At 36.7% G+C, this 20,269-nt stretch overlaps 2 protein-coding genes and 1 long non-coding RNA gene across 3 annotated transcripts in view; 2 read left to right on the forward strand and 1 right to left on the reverse strand.

Moving 5' to 3' along the window:
* Positions 1-11,496, reverse strand: part of LOC107683517 (netrin-4-like) — a 13,096-nt gene extending 1,600 nt beyond the window's left edge. Inside the window, exons 1-9 of the mRNA XM_016479573.1 lie at positions 11,021-11,496; positions 9,189-9,670; positions 7,589-7,858; positions 4,000-4,126; positions 2,867-3,052; positions 1,919-2,108; positions 1,034-1,116; positions 784-852; positions 519-692 (exon numbers count right to left, since the gene is read on the reverse strand). Coding sequence (XP_016335059.1) covers positions 519-692; positions 784-852; positions 1,034-1,116; positions 1,919-2,108; positions 2,867-3,052; positions 4,000-4,126; positions 7,589-7,858; positions 9,189-9,670; positions 11,021-11,099 — 1,660 coding nt within the window. The 5' untranslated portion in view covers positions 11,100-11,496. The remainder of the gene's footprint in view (positions 1-518; positions 693-783; positions 853-1,033; positions 1,117-1,918; positions 2,109-2,866; positions 3,053-3,999; positions 4,127-7,588; positions 7,859-9,188; positions 9,671-11,020) is intronic.
* A 1,442-nt stretch (positions 11,497-12,938) lies between these two features.
* On the forward strand, positions 12,939-14,282 carry LOC107683520 (uncharacterized). The gene is made up of 3 exons (XR_001633726.1): positions 12,939-12,952; positions 13,246-13,465; positions 14,160-14,282. It is a non-coding gene; the product is annotated as an uncharacterized LOC107683520 (long non-coding RNA).
* Positions 14,283-15,543: 1,261 nt separating this feature from the next.
* amdhd1 (amidohydrolase domain containing 1) lies at positions 15,544-20,263 on the forward strand. Its single transcript, XM_016479576.1, has 9 exons — positions 15,544-15,828; positions 16,970-17,076; positions 17,156-17,220; positions 17,373-17,650; positions 17,784-18,009; positions 18,100-18,224; positions 18,303-18,396; positions 18,490-18,650; positions 19,934-20,263. Exons 1-9 carry the CDS (start codon positions 15,689-15,691, stop codon positions 20,037-20,039), a joined length of 1,302 nt encoding a protein of 433 aa, XP_016335062.1. The 5' UTR covers positions 15,544-15,688; the 3' UTR covers positions 20,040-20,263.
* The last annotated feature ends 6 nt before the right edge of the window (positions 20,264-20,269 follow it).

A 20,269-nucleotide genomic window follows, 5' to 3' on the forward strand; every position in this document is an offset into this window, starting at 1 on the left:
ACACACTTATACATATACACATACATACATATATTCTCAATATAAAATCAATATATATGATTCTCTCCTAGATCTTTGCAAAGTACATTTTCTATTTTAATAAACGAGCATAAGAGTGAAATTAATGTAAACTTTGCTTCCAATCTGTCTACACTGGCAAAACAGAAAAAAAAAGAAAAAGAAAAGAAAGTTATCAGAATGTTTCCGATATATCATTATAACAAGTAACTATGCTTCCATGAAGAATTCAGAATTCAGCAGAAAACACAGCAGATATCCACAGAATTCACCCTTCATTTGCATTGCTTTTAATTTGATAATACCTTCATCTAAACAAGGTTCTCTGAGGTCCATTTAACACATCTGATCGTATTTAAATCCGCTGCACAGAATTCAGCAGGGAAACAGATTGTTTCCCACAATTAACACAGATAATGTGGGAAAAAAATGTGTAGATTCCATACGGGCTTGCATATTTCATACCATAACAAATCATGAATGTGTGCATGTCTGCTAACCTGGGAAAAGTACAGGGCATGTGCAGCCTCGTGTGGTCCAAGACTCGGGATAAAGAGTCCGATTTCCATGAGAGAGCCTGAGGCGCGAGTTATCCCGCAACACCTTAAGAACCTTAACATCCACCTCTGCGTGAGAGCCCTTATCATGAGCAGCCAACACTCTCACCTTCACTGCTGCAATCCCACAAGAAAACACACATTACATCAACTCAACAGAACATTGAGGTGAAGTGAGTGCACAGAGACTGTTTTACATGCTACTTACCATAAACATACTTTACACTGCAGAATATTTTGCTGTTTCCAAGTGCTTGCTGTTTGCATACACATTTGTCTGTCAAGAAAAGAAATACCCACCAATTAAAGTACTGGCTGTCAGTTTCTTTCTGTTGCTATGACAACCTAAAAACAGAAATGACATTTCAACAGCACATGCCTTTATCCCAGACGAGACAATTAACTTTTTATGGGAACAAGACAGCGCTGTTATCAGCTCCAAGATTTTCATTTAATACCTGGATGACTAAGGGCGGAGAAAAGCTCTTCTGTTCGAAACAGATGATTTTCTGCCGTGCTGTTGTGATCGGATTCTAGAGACCTAGACAACAAACACACATAGAGCACGCATGGTTATGTATCTATAAATAATGTACATTATAATTTTAGCTGTAAAAGAAATGAAAGTGATCAAACATTTTATTTCCATATAAAATCGGTTTTATTTTAAATAAAGTAAGCACAAGCACATTTTCTGAGCAAGAAGTGTCAAAGACGTTTGGCATGTGTTGAATGCTAAAACATAAACTAATATTTAAAATGAAGACAAACAGCATTTGGAAACTTGTCTTGCTCTGATTGTCTTACTGGATCATTTTAATGTGATGAACTACACCTATAGTTGAAGTTGAGGTGAACTGCCATCATAAATTCACAAAAAATCAGAGATCAGCTGGTGAAATGTTATCTTATCACTTAATTTAATATTTGATACCAGTGTGGTATTTATGAATATTTTTAATTTGTTTTTATTTTTATATTTTCAGTTTTCATTTTAATTTCCTTTTCAGTAATTCTGGTCATTTTTATTAATTTATTAGTTATATGTCTATGTAGCTATAATTAATTTTTATTTCAGTTTTATGTACATCAACTTTAACTTCTGTTAGTTGCTAAGGCAACATTTCTAATTTTAATTTTACATTTTTTCACGCTTACATTTTTCATCTAATATTAATTTTTGTATATTTTATTTCAACTTTATTTTAATTACAAATAATGTATCTTTAAATAAAAACACTGATTTTGTCAAATTCCTTGTAGTCTCATGCATAAGATGAAAATGACAGTAAAAACATGCCCTTTAAAAATATTAAACAACCAGAAAAAAGGTTCATAATCACCTAATCATACAGTCTCCTGTGTAAGGGTCACAATCACCAGCACACTGGCAGGGCTTGCAACCATATTCATCGAAACCCCAGTATCCCAGCATGCACTGGTCACAGTGTGGTCCAGCCACCCCCGGCTTACAGACGCAGTCTCCATTATCAGGGTTACAATATGTGGAACCAGCACGGTTACACACGCAAGCTGCAATTCAGAAAGGAAGAACGTTACTCAAATCACACACATCAGATCAAAATATATTAGTGGTCCTTTCTGAGGCTCGGAACAAATTTGATATGTTTTGTGCTATGTAATGAGTTTCTCAATGAATAGAAGGACACAAAGACTGATGTTTTGCATACGCAGTCAATTATTATGAGCCTGTGTCATCTGATGATTAATCTGTCTGCCTCCACATACACAATAAGCGCGTTTACACTCATGCTGAGATCCCATCACTGTTCTTGTTACTCTACATGCCCCAGCTCGCCGTAAGAACCATTAGCATTCCGAGCAGAAACAACATTCAATACCAAACATCCCCTCAATGTGTGCTACAACATCGGACATGTTCGCTGATCTGGTGAGTTCCTGAATTTTGACATCATCTAGGCCAAGCTGTACACGTAAACAGATACTCAACAACTCACGCACACGCTGAAGAAAGATGGAGATCAGGAACGGAAGTGTACAGCAGGGAAATCATAGATACTCCACATGCCATTTTAAGCAGCTTTTCAAAATCTGAGATTAATGGCTTTCATCTCAGTTCAAGACACAAATACACACACACACACTAAAAAATATGACCAAGTATAAGGAACACTGCATCCAATTTTTTCACACTTTGACAGCTGTTTTGTTGTAGTTTAAATGAATATTGTATAAATGAGCCCATGTTGATCAGGCATTTGAATGCTGGTTTACACAACAGTTGTGAGTGATGCATGATTGTGTCTTACATCTGCAGGAATCCGGGGCAGTCGAGGGTCTCTCTGGGTCTCTGTAGAAGCCGCTGTGGCAGTGTTGGCAGTGACGGCCGCTGGTGTTGTGAAGGCAGTCACACACACCTCCACTCCGCTGACCCGAGCGTAGCCATACGGTTTTGTCAAAGTGACAGCTCTCTGCGTGGCCGTTACACTTACACTCTACACAATGAATACACAAATACTGGGTTATTACAAACAATAATCAAATTACAGATTACATCAGATTTTTTCTGACAAATTGGTTGCCAGGTCTGCGGTTATCCTGCAAAACTGGGCAACTTTCAACTGCTGTGTCTGACTTTTTATTCTATGGCCTGTAGTTTGAAATACTGGACAAATTAGATGATAATCTGAAGGTTTTTGACCAACCAACAAAATTCCAACTGCAGCTCAAATTCCGAATGCTTCCGATAACTATTGGACACTAAAATCCACATTTTAAATTTAAGTAATGGGCTGGTTTTGGTCAAGTCATGATTTGTCACAGAACTCTCTTTAACAGATCTGGCAACCCTGCCATAGAATTACACTGAAGGAGGTTACAGAGCCATATCTACACAACTACAAACTTATAATGTTACAAAAGATTCTATTTTAGATATTGTTGAACGTTCTATTCATCAAATAAGCCTGAAAAAAATGTGGCACCATTTCCACAAAAATATTAAGCAGCACAATTGTTTTCAACATTGATAATAAAAAGAAAGTTTTCTTGAGTAGCAAATCAGCATTATCAGCATATGACACTGAAGACTGAAGTAATGGCTGCTGTAAATTCAGCTGACATCACAGGAATAAATTACATTTTAAAATATATTATAACAGAAAAAAGTTTTTTTTTTAATTGCAATAACACTTCACATTATTACTATTTTACTGTATATTTGATCAAATAATTGCAGCCCTGGTGAGCATAAAATATTTATTTCAAAATAATTCAAAAATCTTGCAGACCCCAGACTTTTAAACAGTAGTGTAAGGACCAGAATATCATAGAGACTGGTCAGCTCGTTTTACTTTTTCCAGTATCAAACAGTCACACATTCCACCTTCAGTGTTGTTATGTCCACGTCAGTTCTTGGTTTTATATATGAACTGAAACTTACTAACACACTGGTGAGCTTCTCCAGTTAACCCGTTAGCTGGTTGCCATGGTCGGTCGTTATAGAGGCGATCACACCGTTCACAATGATCCCCAGTCGTGTGATGCCGACACACACATTTACCGTGCACCTGTGGCAGAGGCCAGAAAACACCATTGACAATACAATGACACATTGTTACACCTTCACCTTAGCAGACCTCAGTTCAAAGGCTTGCTAAAAATCTGCAATCAGAGATTTACTAAGCTGATCTTCAACATGCTCCAGCATCAACTGTGTTCATTCTAGTGCCAAATATGTTATCATACTGCATACTTTGCCAAACTATAAACCAAATAGGATTGGCCAACTCCCAATACCTTTTTGTTTTCTTACTAGAACCTACACTTGGCTAGTTTTTTTTTCCCCTCGATGGACCTCACATTGTTTAAATTGATCATTAGATTCACTAGTTTACCGTTAACTTAATCATTCAAAGGTTCGGGGTCAGTAGTTTTTTTATTAATAATTTTGGGTTAAACCGATTAAAAATGACAGTAAGGACTTCTATACTGTTTCAAAAAAATAAAAATTATATTTCTAATAAATGCTGTTCTTTTCAACTTTCTATTAATTAAAGTCTCACGGTTCCCACAAAAATATTAAGCAGTGCTGTTTTCAACATAAAAAATGTTTATTGAGCACCAAATTAGAATGATTTCTGAAGGATCATGTGACACTAAAGACTGGGGTAACGATGCTGAAAAATCAGCTTTGCCATTACAGGAATAAATTACACTTTATATTCAAATAGAAAACAGTTATTTCGAAGTGTAATAATATTTCACAATATTACTGTATTTTTGATTAAATAAATTCATCCTTGATGAGCATAACAGACTTCTACAGAAGTGACTTTTTTGAGAAAAATTCAGAATTATGAGATATAAACTAAAAATTTTATTTTTTTACATCTCACAATTCAGTTTGTGAATTGAAAAACAATTCAGTTTTTTTTTTAATAATAAGTAATTGTGACTTTTTCTCACAGTTCTGACTTTTCTTATCTATAGATCACAATTCTGAGTTCATATGGCGCAATTCTGCTTTCATATCTCGCAATTGCGAGAAGATGCAAGATAACATCACAATTACCTTCAAAATTTTCCCCCAAACTCTGGAACGGTAGTGTAATTGAGAACATTTTGATGGATTTTTATGATCTGTAGTCGTTCTTGCTAAGGCCATCCATCTTACTATCGCTCTACCCCTGATTAGAGATTTGAAAAGAGCCCTAATTCTGAGCATAACAGACTTCTACAGAAGTGACTTTTTTGAGAAAAATTATAAACTAAAAATGTTATTTTTTTACATCTCACAATTCAGTTTGTGAATTGAAAAACAATTCAGTTTTTTTTTTAATAATAAGTAATTGTGACTTTTTCTCACAGTTCTGACTTTTCTTATCTATAGATCACAATTCTGAGTTCATATGGCGCAATTCTGCTTTCATATCTCGCAATTGCGAGAAGATGCAAGATAACATCACAATTACCTTCAAAATTTTCCCCCAAACTCTGGAACGGTAGTGTAATTGAGAACATTTTGATGGATTTTTATGATCTGTAGTCGTTCTTGCTAAGGCCATCCATCTTACTATCGCTCTACCCCTGATTAGAGATTTGAAAAGAGCCCTAATTCTTTTCATTTGCTACAGTCAATCATTCTCTCCTACATCTCCGAGTTATGTGCTCAATCTCTCGCTCAACAGTCCTGTATAAAAACATCCTCCTCGCCCTCAATGTCCATGATTACCTAATACTAATATCCCAGACTCAGCCATCCATCGAGATGCTTCAAATGAAAGCACAGATCATTATTATCGGTCACTCTCCAATACGGAATGAAAACAAACAAGCGAAAGAAGAATTTTTTAAATACTTCAGGAGAGAAAGAGAAGGACAAATTAGCGCTTCAGAGGGAGAGGGGCAAACTGGCAGCGCTCCATTCACTTGGCATCTGAAACACTTTCACATGTTTATCATCATAATATGGGAGGAAACGCACTCAGACGCACATACTCTCCCTGCTAACCAAAACATTCCTGCAGGGGCACACAAGGGTTGCGTGTGAGCACGTGTTCCTATTATGAGTGTGGATGGACAAAGCATGTCAGTGCGACCGTGTTTGTCTGCATGTCTGGGTGGGTAGCGTGTATGTCTGTGTGCATGCTTGTCGATTGGCACGGGGTGTGTGTTTTGTCTGGGCTTCTAGATCAAACGGTTTAACCTTTGATAAGAGAGCAACGGGCTGATGTGTGTGTGTTTGAGCGAGTGAGACTAATTGCTGTTATTGTCTGATCACAGCATGCAAACAACAACAACTCAATTAGCAAAAGGGGCGAGCAATGCAGCCCCTCGTTTTCGTCTCTCTGCTTATCAGTATTCCTCCCTCCGTTGTTTTTCTGCCTGTCTTTGTCTTTTTATCCTTCAGTTGCTATCAGTTTTATCTCTCCGCAGAGATAGAGCCAAATGAACAGCAAACACATGGCTTATATAATCTGAAACAAAGACAGTGAGAGTGAGAGGGGAAAGAGAACGAAAAAGTGAAAGACAGTAAATGGAAAGGGGGAACTGTTTATGTAATCATACGGGAAACATGTTTTCTGGGAATGTTGATAACCGCAAATAATGCAAAGTTGTTTGCTGTTTTTGTTTTACATTGCCATTGTTCTCCTTCACAGGGATGAAATCTCTGAAAATTCTGTCATCGGCTATTCACCCTCGTGTCATTTCAACCTGTATGATTTTCTTTCTTCAGTAGAGCAGAAACAGTTTTTGCTCATATAATGAAGTCAATGGGGTCCAAAACTGTGTTGGTAATGTTTAATTAAAACTCAAACTATTAAAAATAATTTTTTGATAATTTGAATAAAGCAGAAATAAAGTAAAAATAAATAATAGACAAAAATGTAAACTTTAATGAGAATTAGAATGAGAATGTTGTCTTGGCAACTAACTTGAAATAAGTTGAAACTAAGGCCCTGTTTACACTAGTGCATTTTCGTTTTAAAATTAAAAAAAGATCTTCGTCTACACTGACGTTTTCACTGCGTTTGAGGGTCGAAAACGCCAGAGTAGTGTAAACGACAGGCGTAACCGTAACAAAACTTGTGCGTTTTAAAACGAAAATGCACTAGTGTAAACGTAGCCTAAAGTTCTAAAATTATTAAACTAAATTAATTAAAGCTAATTAGAAATTTAAAAAACACTATAAACTTAAAAATAATATACACATAAAATTATTACAATTTAAAATAAAATAAAAATGTAAATATACAAATAAGTTAATACAAAATATTAACAAATACTAAAATAGTATACAAGTATGGTTACTTATTTTGTACAGCACATTGGTCAACGGTAGTTGTGTTTAGTTGTGCTTTATAAATAAATCGAAATTGAAATAAATTGAAATTAAAGTACTAAAATAACACTAGTCCAAAACAACACTGGATCCCAATGACTTTTGCTGTATAAAAAAAAATGATGAACAATTCTTTTGCTTAGGAAAAAAGAAAGTCATACTGGTTTGTATTCATCTATACACTTACCATGTGTTTAACAGGAGGGTGTGTAATCTGTTGGTCACCAGCAGGCACACACTGGTCTGCATATCCATGGCACAAACAGCCTCCCTTTAAAATGAGGTCATAGATGGCATAGTGGGCAATGAACACGTTGGCATCAGGAAGTTTTTGTTGACAGAAGCAGGACTGCGGCTGAAGCAGACGTATCCGTATGTTAGTGATGCCAAGGTGGACTCGGGCATCAATACTGTACGGATCCAGTTTGTCCCAGGGTGACAGTGCACGGTAAATGACCTGCTCACACACAAATGCATGTATCAAAAAACAACAACAAACTTGTTGTTACTGAGTAAATGACCTTACTGTTTTCATTTTTTTTAAATCTAAGTACTAGTTATTAGTACTGGGAATTGAACACTATAAAAGCTAAAAATGTATGTAACAATGCAGTCAGGTTAACAAATTGTTTTTGAAAAAGTCAAAAATTACTCTCATTGTTTAATTACATTTAAATGTTTTTTCTAGTTCACCCAAAAATTGAAAATTTACTCGCCCTCAGGTTATCCAACATGTAGAAGATTATATTTCTTCATCTGAACAAATTTGGAGAAATTTAACATTACATCACTTGCTTACCAATGGATCCTCTGCAGTGAATGGGTGCCGTCAGAATGAGGGTCCAAACAGCTCATAATTAAAAACAAAGTCCACAACAAAAAAAAAAAACACACACAACCCACACAATTCCAGTCAATCAGCTGACACATTTTTAACTGAAAGGCTGCAGGCTTGTAAGAAAAAAATCCATCAAGTCATTGAACTGTCGTTTCTGGCTAAAATCTGCATAATCTCCAGGTCTATCCATAATATTGTTTTCTCCAGTAAAAACAAAAAAAAAACTCATCTGAATCAGGAGAAAAATATGCACAGATCAAGACCAAAACAGTTCTAAACAAATATGTTGTCTAAAACTGTCTTAATAATGGATCCGTTTAGCACCTTCATTACATGACCGTTTATTGATGGACTGGAGTGGTGTGGAATACTTGTGTGGATTATTGTGATGTTTTTATCAGCTCTCATTCTGACGGTACCCATTCACTGCAGAGGATCCATTAGTGAGCAAGTGATGTAGTGCTAAATTTCTCAAAATCTGTTCTGATGAGGAAACAAACTCATTTACATCTTGGATGGCCTTAAGGGGAAGTCGTGGCCTAATGGTTAGAGAGTCGGACTCGTAACCCAAAGGTTGTGGGTTCGAGTCTCGTTCCGGCAGGGATTGTAGGTGTGGGGAGTGAATGTACAGCGCTCTCTCCCACCTTCAATACCACGACTGAGGTGCTCTTGAGCAAGGCACCGAACCCCCAACTGCTCCCCGGGTGCCGCAGCCCGTGTGTGTTCACTGCTGTGTGTGTGCACTTTGGATGGGTTAAATGCAGAGCACTAATTCCAAGTATGGGTCACCATACTTGGCCACATGTCACGTCACTTTTAGAGAGGTAAATTCAGCAAATGTTCATTTTTGGTTGAACTAATCCTTTAAGAAGAACCTCATTATTCACGCAAAAAAAGCATCTAACAAATGCATCTCCTCTGAAACGTGAGATACTGTATGCACACTCACCTCTCCATTGCTGCAAGGCTCCGCTGTGGAGTATTTCTGAGTGCAGCTCTGTCCATCCTCCAGGTCGAACACTTCACTGCAGTTGTGTGCATACAGCATCAGAGCGCTCCATGTGCGCCCAAAGTCCTGCGAGTGCTCTATCGCCATGGCAGCAGGGCGTGGTGACCGAAATATGATAATGAGGTGGGTGAAGTAAAATTCCACCTCCAAATCCAGCTTTAGAGTTTCGATGGAAACACCCTGAGCGGACTGCCACCAGGTCGGTGGGTGTTTGAAGGGTGAGTCTGTCATGGACGCAGGTGGGTGTGCGTGGTGCAGTACTGAAGCATCACACACCTCACAATGCAACACACATCTATTCATTTTGTAGACAGGCCTACAGTAGCGTTCTGGAGAGGACGAGCCACACTGGGAAATTGTCTGTACAGGACGCCCGACTGCCAGGTTCCCCATTCGTGGATTACACACCCGATTCTCACATCCTGGTACATATAAACAAGTAAAACATTTTTAAAATACAACACATTCACAAACAAATTGACTGAACGCAAAATAACGCACATTCCAACAGACACTGACTAGAAGATATAGTTGTTTCAAAAAAGCATTTGGACACTACAGGAAAAAAACATAAATGCCAAAAAGGTCTAAGACTTGTAGTTTTGAGAAAAGACAGTTTTAAGTAGTATGTCAACAAGTAATTATCTTTGACCAGTTACACTAGTCTGGGCTACATAATCAGATTCCAAACACTAAGTACTATTATTACATTTTAGAGTGCTAATAATCAGATTACTTTTTTATAGATTACAAGAGTATTATTTACACAATGGCAGTAAATTACTCAAAATGTACTGATTCGCTCTAATTCTTTTTTCTCTTGTAAATGATCTTTTCTAAAAAATCCTACATCTTATATACATTTGGAATTTTTTCCAGTTTTATGAAACTACACACACCAGACAGTCAGGTGAATACAGAATGGAGAGGCCAAAACAACTTTCATTTGATATTTTTATGATTTAATTAATTATTAGCTTTTCGAAACTTCACAGCTCTTTCAGGAACTCCAGTTTGCAAAACTTAAGTTGGTTAAAATTTAATGCACTTCATGATGTTGAAAATAAAGATTGGAAAATATTTTCTTATGAATTTGGTCAAAAGTAATCCGAAAGTAATCAAAAAGTAGTCCGAATACGTTACCTAATGTGTGTAATCCAATAGATCACGTTACTAACTACAATTTAATTGACTACCATTTGTAAGTAATCTATACAGCACTGTTTATGACTTCATTATAGCCTATAGACATTATAGGGGTCCGTTTTAAAACCTTTTAGATATTGATATATTTTAGATATGTTTAGCTATATGTGTTGTGAAACAAAATTACGATTTGGGTTGCACGAGATTGACAGACTGTGCCCGAAAATGACTTTTACATTTTTTTGGCCACATTTATATTTAATAAAAAAAGCGTTTTAAAGTCACTGTATAACTCCCGCACTGATAAACATGTAAACAAACACTTTTTATATAAATACAATTATAGTACAAAGAAATAAATAAACGCACTTTTAACGTGCTTTAATATAATCTACAAATGCATTATCAATCTGCAAATTGGTTGGATTCAGCGGCCACATCTTGATGTTGGGTGTGTATGCATATGCAAAGTTTGGTTTTGTTTTGCATATTCAAATCATCCCCGTCTCTTTCTCTCCATATCAATCAGTTCGTCAGACACCACGAGTCTCTGTTCGGTTGACAACCAGACAACTTGTTTTGATCGCACCCGCTGCGTAAATAGTTTACATGCGTAAAACACTGACCTGAACGCACGGGGTGAGGAACGCTCATCAGGAGCGCTGCGAACAACACACATCTCCCTGGCAGCTCCATATTAATCATCAATCCAGTAAAAAAAAAAAAAAAAGCCAACAATTACACGTATCAAACCCCGCGAGGGGTTTTAATCCACAATACGCACGGGAACCTGATTCCACTCCAGAGCCTTTCAGATTGCATGTAGGAGCACGACTTCATTGGCGTGGGTTGGCCAGGTGCGCAAACGCTGAGCGGAGGTGATCTGCTCCAGTAACAAACAGAAACTGTTCAGCTGAAATAGAACACAACTCTCGCGCGACAACGCCATTGGTGTGTAACCGCAAATAAGCGTCTGTCAGAGTCACTTCTGTCCCCGGCCGCGCTGCTCGTGTAGAAGTGAGCAGTGTGTGTGTTTTGCTCTGAGCGCGACTCGTGGGGCTGCGCGTGCTGCTCTGTAACACCTGAGTTGGAATCTGGAACCCCTTTGAGTGACAGGAGCTTTGAAGAACACAGGCCACGCCCCTTCTCCCAGCATTTTTCTCGATTTAATGGAGCATTCCTGGCATGAGTCATCCGAGTCATTCAACGTCAGATCTCTTTCGCACAAATGTTTACCTAATTTAGCTGTCCAAATGGACACTTTCTACTGAGTTAAATTATTATATAGGCTAACTGTAGACTTTTTAAGTTATCTTTGATCATTGTTTTCACTAATTTTATATTCGGTTATTTAATATTACATGGAAGTTTGTCTTAATGCCCCATATAATAGTTTATGCATGATAGTTTATAAAAATAAAGGTTCCAAAAGGGGGTTTGCAGCAGCAATTTCTTCGAATAATCATTTTTTGGTTCCCCAAATTACCTTTCATTGAACAGTTCTTCTTATTTTTTTTCTTAGTGTGAAGAACATTCTAAAGAGCAAAGAACATTTTTCCACTATATAGAACATTTCTTAGAATGGAAAGGTTTCACATGAAACCATCAATGCCAAAAAAGAACCTTGATTTTTAAGAGTAGGCTATAGGTTAAAAAATACCTTGAAAATGACAAATAGGGTTTAGATGCAAAAGCCTCTAAGTGCCGTCTGAGATTTTCTTCTAAAATTAATATTTTTCTCAGGCTCCTATGTTTATGTTCAGTTATTTCACTTTAATGGCAATGTAGTGAAATGACTGAATCTACACATAGGAGCTTGAGAAAACTGCTGCAAATGGCACTTAGAGGCTTTTGCCTCTGAACGGAGATTAAATATCATGTTTTATATGGCTGTCATTTGAGGTTAACATCATTTAAATTATCATTCAAATGTATTTTAATTAGCAAAAGCTATTTAATAAAGAAAACTGTTTCACACTGTTCTTTTTTCAGTTTATCAAAAGTTCTTATTTGATTCTTGGATGACGCTCATTAGGACTGGTTCCAAATTATGATTCCTAATGTAACTGAAATCAAAGCATAAGGATATTTTGAGATTTAAATCATGTGAAATCAGCTGACAGGAAAAGAGAAGAGTGTATATTGATTTGGTGAAGGCGGAAAGGCTGCATTTTAAGATTGGTCAACAGGAAAGTAAAGGATGAAAGACTGGCCACTTTCTGAAATATTGAAAAAAGACTTCGTCTGGAATGCGGATCTGCAAAAGATTTCCATTCTAATCCGCTATAGCCTGGGCTTTCAGGCAGCTTTGCTAAGCTTTGATTCATTCACAAAGCACCCAGCACATCTCTGGAAAAATTCATATAACTCACTTTTATTTAAAAACTCATTTACTTTATTTTGTGCTGCAGGTACACATGATACAATAAACTAATAGATTCTGTCTATATCTTGCTACATCCTTTCAGGCAATAGACCTGGAAAATAATCTCTTGGCATATCTAATCCATCCTGTCAGCCATGTAAACATTTCAAATATGGCCTCTTTTGAATAAATGGTAATAAAATGCAAAAACCTCCTGGAAAAGTCTTTAGATAGAAGATGAATCAACTGTGCAAGATCTAATTGCATTTTATTTTTATTTATTTACTTACGTGTAGGTATTGAGAAATGCACGTAATTAATTGTACAAAATAGTAAAAGGCATTCTACAGTAGTCAACATTTGAAGTGGATCAAAACCTTTCATCAAAGTTGTCCTAAAACCAAAATGCGTTCTTGTTTTAGGACAATTTTGCTGAATTTTTTTTTTTGATCCACTTCAAATGCTGACTACTTCATTTCATTCCAGACTACCATCCTGGCCCATTGTGCTCATATGGTGCTATTACCCGCCAGTGCTGCGTGTGGCGCTGTGCTCAGACGCGCTCTTCTCTCCCGCCTTGCGGTCAAAGTGCGCTTGTAGTCCTTCCCTCATTCGGCGGCAAGGCGTGCGAGTGTGCTACAATAGCCTATGCTATTTAAATAAACACATTTTTCTTCCTTAATACTACTTTAGCTGTACAGTCATGGTAAGTCCTACAGAATATTTTCCTTTTGGCTTAATATTTGAGGTTCTGTAAAAGAGCGAGGCGGTTTTCATTCATGAATGAGCTGAGAGTGCGGCTGCATGTTAGCATCTGGAACGTATAGCGGACGTTGTTTTCAGTAGCGATCAATGTTTTGTTAGAAACACTGAGCTCGTATGATCAATAGTTCCACTTGCTATGTCGCAACCTAGTTAGCTGCCTCCCTAGATAGTGTTTAAAATGCTCACTGTGTAGAAAGCTAGCTTGCTTTCATTGTGACAAAATCTTAAAGGTCTTTGTGTTGTATTTCTCTGTTCAATTCGCAACTAATTCAGTGGAATCCAACAAGAATACTATAAGACGGTTAACTAAAGTTTCTAATGAGATGAACAAAATTTTATTGTAACGTTATCTAGTCAAATCTTCTTCAGAAGCCTGCATTTCTTTTGCAGTAATGTCTTTCTCCTTGACATTTTTTGGAATATTAGTTCCTTGTGATATTCCACAGAAGCATGTTAAGTTACCCTATCCAGTCTTATTTGGGACTATGATAGAAAAGTTCTCTTTTTTTTGTTTGTTTTATGTTGGAATTCTATACAAGAATTCCTATTATAATACTTTAGGATTGGTTCCAAATTATGATATGAAATTCCAATTTTTTCAAACTTAATATCTAACACTGAACTCTTCTCTGCAGAGTTTGCCGCTGAACCCCAAGCCCTTTCTGAACGGCCTCACGGGAAAGCCTGTGATGGTGAAGCTGAAGTGGGGTATGGAGTACAAGGGCTACCTGGTGTCCGTGGACGGCTACATGAACATGCAGGTATGTCTGATTATAATTCACGTTTATAAATCCATCAGTCATTTTCTGGTGTTTTGATCTGCTACATACAATATCCATAGTAAACTAACAGGTCACAAAATGCACATATCCAGTGTTATTTAAACCAGTGGTTCCCAACCCTGGTCTTTGAGGCACCCCAACACTGCAAGTTTTGTATGTCTCCTTAATCAAACACACCTGATTCAGGATTATAATATAATAACTTTGTTTTCTTTTCTGCAGGTGTAATAATGTTTTGTACATAAGAGGAGTAGAAGAAGAGGAAGAAGACGGCGAGATGAGAGAATGAAGAGTGATTTGATTTCTTTTTCTAATCTGATTGGATGATTTATTGGTTATTTTGCAGTTTGTCCCAGTTTTATGTGAAGCTGTGTCTCTTTTCTTTGTAAAATTGTTAGTTATTTTTTACACCGTAAAAGTTATTGGTGGCACAATGACAAATAAATTGTGATGTTTGTATGTTTTTGTTGTCGTTTCTTTTACTGTAATATTTAAAGTCAAAATGAAATCCGAATCTACTACGTACTTAATGCAACAATTCATAAGTGCATGTTATTCCAAAGAAAAATACTGTTTGTCTTTAACAATAAGATTTTGTGTTTCAGCACTAATTCTGAAATATAATACCATATACAGTCTCTGGTAATTGCAGATGGACAGAATTAAGTCCCATCTTGTGTCTTTTTAGTTGACACTGAATATCAGGTTAATTTGGTAACAGGTGGTTCATGAATGCTAAAGTTCACTGTAAGAGTGTATTAAACATTTTCTAAATGATCAGTTTGAAGGCAATTACCGTTTTAATTAAGTTATACAGTATGTGTAGTGTAGTAAGTTTATTTAAATATCCTATATTGTTTGGCATTAATCATTTCCCCAGTAGTCACTCCAGCCAATTTAAGTAAACTAATACATTCGGCTTTAGACAGATTTGTTCTGTAAAATTACACAGGCAAGAGAAGGAAAAACACTTTTTTTATATATACAACACTGTATATATATATATATAAATTATGAAGGTTTAAGGACGTGTACAAACCTGCTTTATCGTTGGTTGAAAACAAATGTTACATTTTTGTGATAAAGTGTGGCATTTTCACAGATTTAATTATGAGACAAATACAAAAACAGGGAAATTCGTCACTGTCGTTCATATTCATTAGAAATACGTTTCTTTTTACCTTTTCACAACGCCGTTTGTTTACCTCATGCACATAGATCTGCTGAAGATAAGCTCCTCCCTCACTGATTATTGGTAATTCAGTTACCTGTTTCCTTCCCGACCTTCGTCCAGTTACCCAATTTTGGCTTCGCTAAATATTTACCCACTCTTTTATCCCTGAGCTCTGCTCTGAGTCACTTGCACCAAAGTTAACCTAGCAATGTCTGCGAGCAGTTTCAGACTTTTAGTCAAGAATGCAACACAAGTGGTGTTAGTTTGTAGAAATGGTGAAGAGTACCTCACCAGAGATGGGATGCAGACGCTGGCTGTCGTTGAGAATGGCAGTGTGCTCATTGGACAGTAAGTCTTCACTTATTTATCGTGATGAATTCAGCATGTAAATAAACGTTTGGAAAACGCTCATGGTCTGTTATCTAATAGGCTATGTTAAAATGTATTGCATGTTTTTAAACAATTTTAATTAGCTATTTTTATAATAAATTTATTTTTAAGGTAGAATATATATATATAAAAAAAAAGAAAGCATTGAAGACTGCTTTGAAAAAATATATTTCATGGCTCCCTTAAAAGGAGATTAGATGTATTACATGAAGTTGTTGAAAATACAATAAGCGCTCTGCTTTTAATTAATTAATTATATATTGAATTATATATTGGGACAAAATTGTACACAGAAATGAGAAAAATCTCCTTTGGCAGAAAAGTTTTCTTTTAGGGTTATTTTGGCTAGTCTGTAGTAATTATACATTTTATAAAATAACAATTTAAGTATATGGGCTGTCCTCATTTAGCCGTGTGTGTGTGTACCTGGTATTTATCACATTGTGGGGACCAAGCATGTTTTTAAACAATTTTAATGAGCTATTTTTATAATAAATTTATTTTTAAGGTAGAATATATATATATAAAAAAAAGAAAGCATTGAAGACTGCTTTGAAAAAATATATTTCATGGCTCCCTTAAAAGGAGATTAGATGTATTACATGAAGTTGTTGAAAATACAATAAGCGCTCTGCTTTTAATTAATTAATTATATATTGAATTATATATTGGGACAAAATTGTACACAGAAATGAGAAAAATCTCCTTTGGCAGAAAAGTTTTCTTTTAGGGTTATTTTGGCTAGTCTGTAGTAATTATACATTTTATAAAATAACAATTTAAGTATATGGGCTGTCCTCATTTAGCCGTGTGTGTGTGTACCTGGTATTTATCACATTGTGGGGACCAAATGTCCCCACAAGGATTGTAATACCAGTAAATTTTGACCTTGTGACATTTTTTAGGTCCCCATGAGGAAAGCTTATACATCATACAAAATGAGTTTTTTTGAAAATCTAAAAATGCAGAAAGTTTCCTGTGAGGGGTAGGTTTAGGTGTAGGCTGATAGAAAATAGTTTGTACATTATAAAAACCATTACGCCTATGGAATGTCCCCATAAACCATGCAAATGCAATGTGTGTGTGTGTGTGTGTGTAGTGATGGACTAATTAAAGCTGTTGGACCAGCAGACATCATTGAGTCTCAGTTCAAAGGAGCAAAGTTTGACAATGTTCTGGATGCTTCTGGCATGTGTGTCATCCCTGGTAAGTGTTACATCTACCACCATTTCTGTTGACAATTCCTTTAAAAAAAAGTTGAAAGAATCTTAACACAATGTTTCAGGCCTGGTCGATGCACACACACATCCAGTATGGGCCGGAGACAGAGTGCATGAGTTTGCCATGAAGGTTTTGCTCCCTTTTTTTTTTCCATCTGTTTCTACTCTTGCATGTTATATTATATGAATATATCTTTAAGTCTTTGTGTCAGAGACGTTATCTGAACAAGCATCTTAATACAAGTAATGAAGTATTTTCATTGTGCCGTTGTGTGTGTACAGCTGGCCGGTGCCACATATATGGAAGTGCATGAAGCAGGAGGTGGAATCCATTTCACAGTGGCACATACTCGCTCAGCAACCGAACGACAACTATTAGATGGGTTACAGAGCCGTCTGGAGCGCATGATGAGAGCTGGAACCACGCTGGTGGAGTGTAAGAGCGGATATGGGCTTGAGCTGGACACTGAACTCAAGATGCTGAGGGTGATCAATTCAGCCAGAAACTCACTGCCAATCGGGATATCAGCAACCTACTGCGGAGCACATGCAGTACCCAAGTACATAGTCTTTATAACAAACATTATTACTGTTTTTGCTGTAATTTTGATTAAATAAATGCAGCCTTGGTGAGCATAAGAGACCAACCCCAAATGTTACAAACCTTAATTTGTTTAACATCCATTTTCTCAGAGGTAAAACTATGGAGGAAGCCACTCAGGACATTGTGGCAGTGCAGTTGCCCAAGATAAAAACGCAAATTGCTTCAGGTGAACTGCAGGTGGACAACATTGATGTATTTTGTGAGAAAGGTGTGTTTGATCTGAACTCAACGCGTTGCATACTCAAGGCTGGCAAAGATATGGGCCTCAACATCAACTTTCATGGCGATGAACTCCATCCCATGAACTCGGCACATGTAAGCATGCATACTTGTATACTTTAATAAACGTTGAAATTGTCGTTTCTTACATCATCTGTGTCTCTTCCTTGTACACCTGTCTAACAGCTTGGGGCAGAACTTGGCGCTTTAGCCATCAGCCATTTAGAAGAAGTGACAGATGATGGAATTACTGCAATGGCAAAAGCTAAAACATCAGCAGTCCTCCTGCCCACCACTGCCTATATATTAAGGTAAATAACTAGTGTTGATGTTTTCCATAAAATAATTGGAAGAAATCAGGGATTTGATTCTCCTTGTGTCTGTTGAAGGCTGTCTCCACCACGTGCGAGAGATATGCTTGATGCTGGAGTCATAGTGGCCCTTGGCAGTGACTTCAACCCCAATGCCTACTGCTGCTCAATGGTGACCATAAGACTCAAAACTTTTTGGAACAAAAGTTAACAGTAGAAATTTAACGTGACCACTTAATTTCATTCTGTTTTGTCTGTTTATTAGCCTATGGTGATGCACTTGGCATGTGTGCTGATGAAGATGTCTATGCCAGAAGCTTTGGCTGCAAGTACTATAAATGCAGCCTATGCTCTCAACCGTTCACAAACGCATGGATCGCTTGAAATCGGGAAACAGGGGGACCTTGTGATCATCAATGCACCACGGTTAGATCGTATCCATACAGTAACTAGAGATCTACAAGGGCAACTGCTGAATAGTTTACATTCAAAAGTTGTTTGAATAAGGCATAAAAATAGTTATATATTAAAAAACAGGGTTATTACAGTTAATTAAAACTAAAACAAAATAAAATGTCATTTGAAATAAAATAAACATTAACTGAAATTAAATTAAATATTTAAAAAACTTACTTATTTTATTTCAGCTAGTTGCCAAGTCAACATGTCTCATTTTTGTTTAGTTCAACTTTAAGTACTTAAAGGGTTAGTTCACCCAAAAATGAAAATTCTGTCATTAATTACTCACCCTCATGTCGTTCCAAACCCGTAAGACCTTCGTTCATCTTCGAAACACAAATTAAGATATTTTTGATGCATCCCATGAGCTCTCTGACCCTCCCATAGACAGCAAGGGTACTACCACGATCAACGTCCAGAAACGTAGCAAGGAGATCGGTAAAATAATCCATGTGACATCAGGGGTTCAACCATAATATTACGAAGCTACGAGAATACTTTTTGTGCGCAAAAGAAAAAGAAAAAAAAAACGACTTTATTCAGCAATTCGTCTCCTTCGCGTCACCCTGGCGCAATTTTGGAGAATATCCACTGAATGTAAATGGCGTATGCTGTTCTGTGTGAGCTGCGTCACGCGGATACGTTGTTTCCGTTCAGATCAATGCGTAAGCGACGTAAACAGCGTATCCGTGTGCCGCAGCTCACACAGATCAACATACTCCGTTTACGTTCATTGGATATTCTCTAAAATGGCACCAGGGTGACTCGTAGCTTCGTAATATTACGGTTGAACCCCTGATGTCACATGGATTATTTTAACGATGTCCTTGCTACGTTTCTGGACGTTGATCGTGTTAGGATCCTTGCTGTCTATGGGAGGGTCAGCGAGCTCTCAGAATTCATCAAAAATATATTAATTTGTGTTCAGAAGATGAACGGGGGGTCTTACGGGTTTGAAATGACATGAGGGCGAGTAATTAATGACAGAATTTAAATTTTTGGGGTGAACTATCCCTTTAAGTACTACTGTTAAAAGATGAATAATAATGACAAAACACAACAAAATTACTAAAATCTCAACTAAAATTTGTGAAAACTGAAAATATAAAAATAAAATATAATTAAAAATATTAACATCAAATAAAATCAGTTATTGAGATTCAGATATACAGGTTTGGATTATAACTGGTGCTTGATGGGACTTCATAAGGAGGTTGTTATAATTTGAGTTCTCTTCCTCTCTGTTGCAGGTGGGAACATCTGGTCTACCAGTTCGGAGGCCATCAGGAGCTCATCAGATATGTGATAATCAAAGGCGAGATTGTTTATGAAAACGATAAAGTCTTGAACCTTTGAGGATCCTGCACCATGGACCAATCCCTCAATGAATCAACAAAAGATCATGTGGTAAAGTTTTATTACCATGGTTAGTAAATCACATGGAGCCACACTGAATGATAAAACAAAAAAACATGTTTTGTTGATAAAAAATACATAAATAAATAAATAATTTCTATAAATATTCACACAAATTAAAGGTTATTCTGTTATTAAAGGCTGTATAAACTCATACAAACTTGTTTTGT

This window comes from Sinocyclocheilus anshuiensis, unplaced genomic scaffold (genome assembly GCF_001515605.1).
Source record: "Sinocyclocheilus anshuiensis isolate Anshui unplaced genomic scaffold, SAMN03320099.WGS_v1.1 scaffold874, whole genome shotgun sequence".
Lineage (NCBI taxonomy): Eukaryota > Metazoa > Chordata > Actinopteri > Cypriniformes > Cyprinidae > Sinocyclocheilus > Sinocyclocheilus anshuiensis.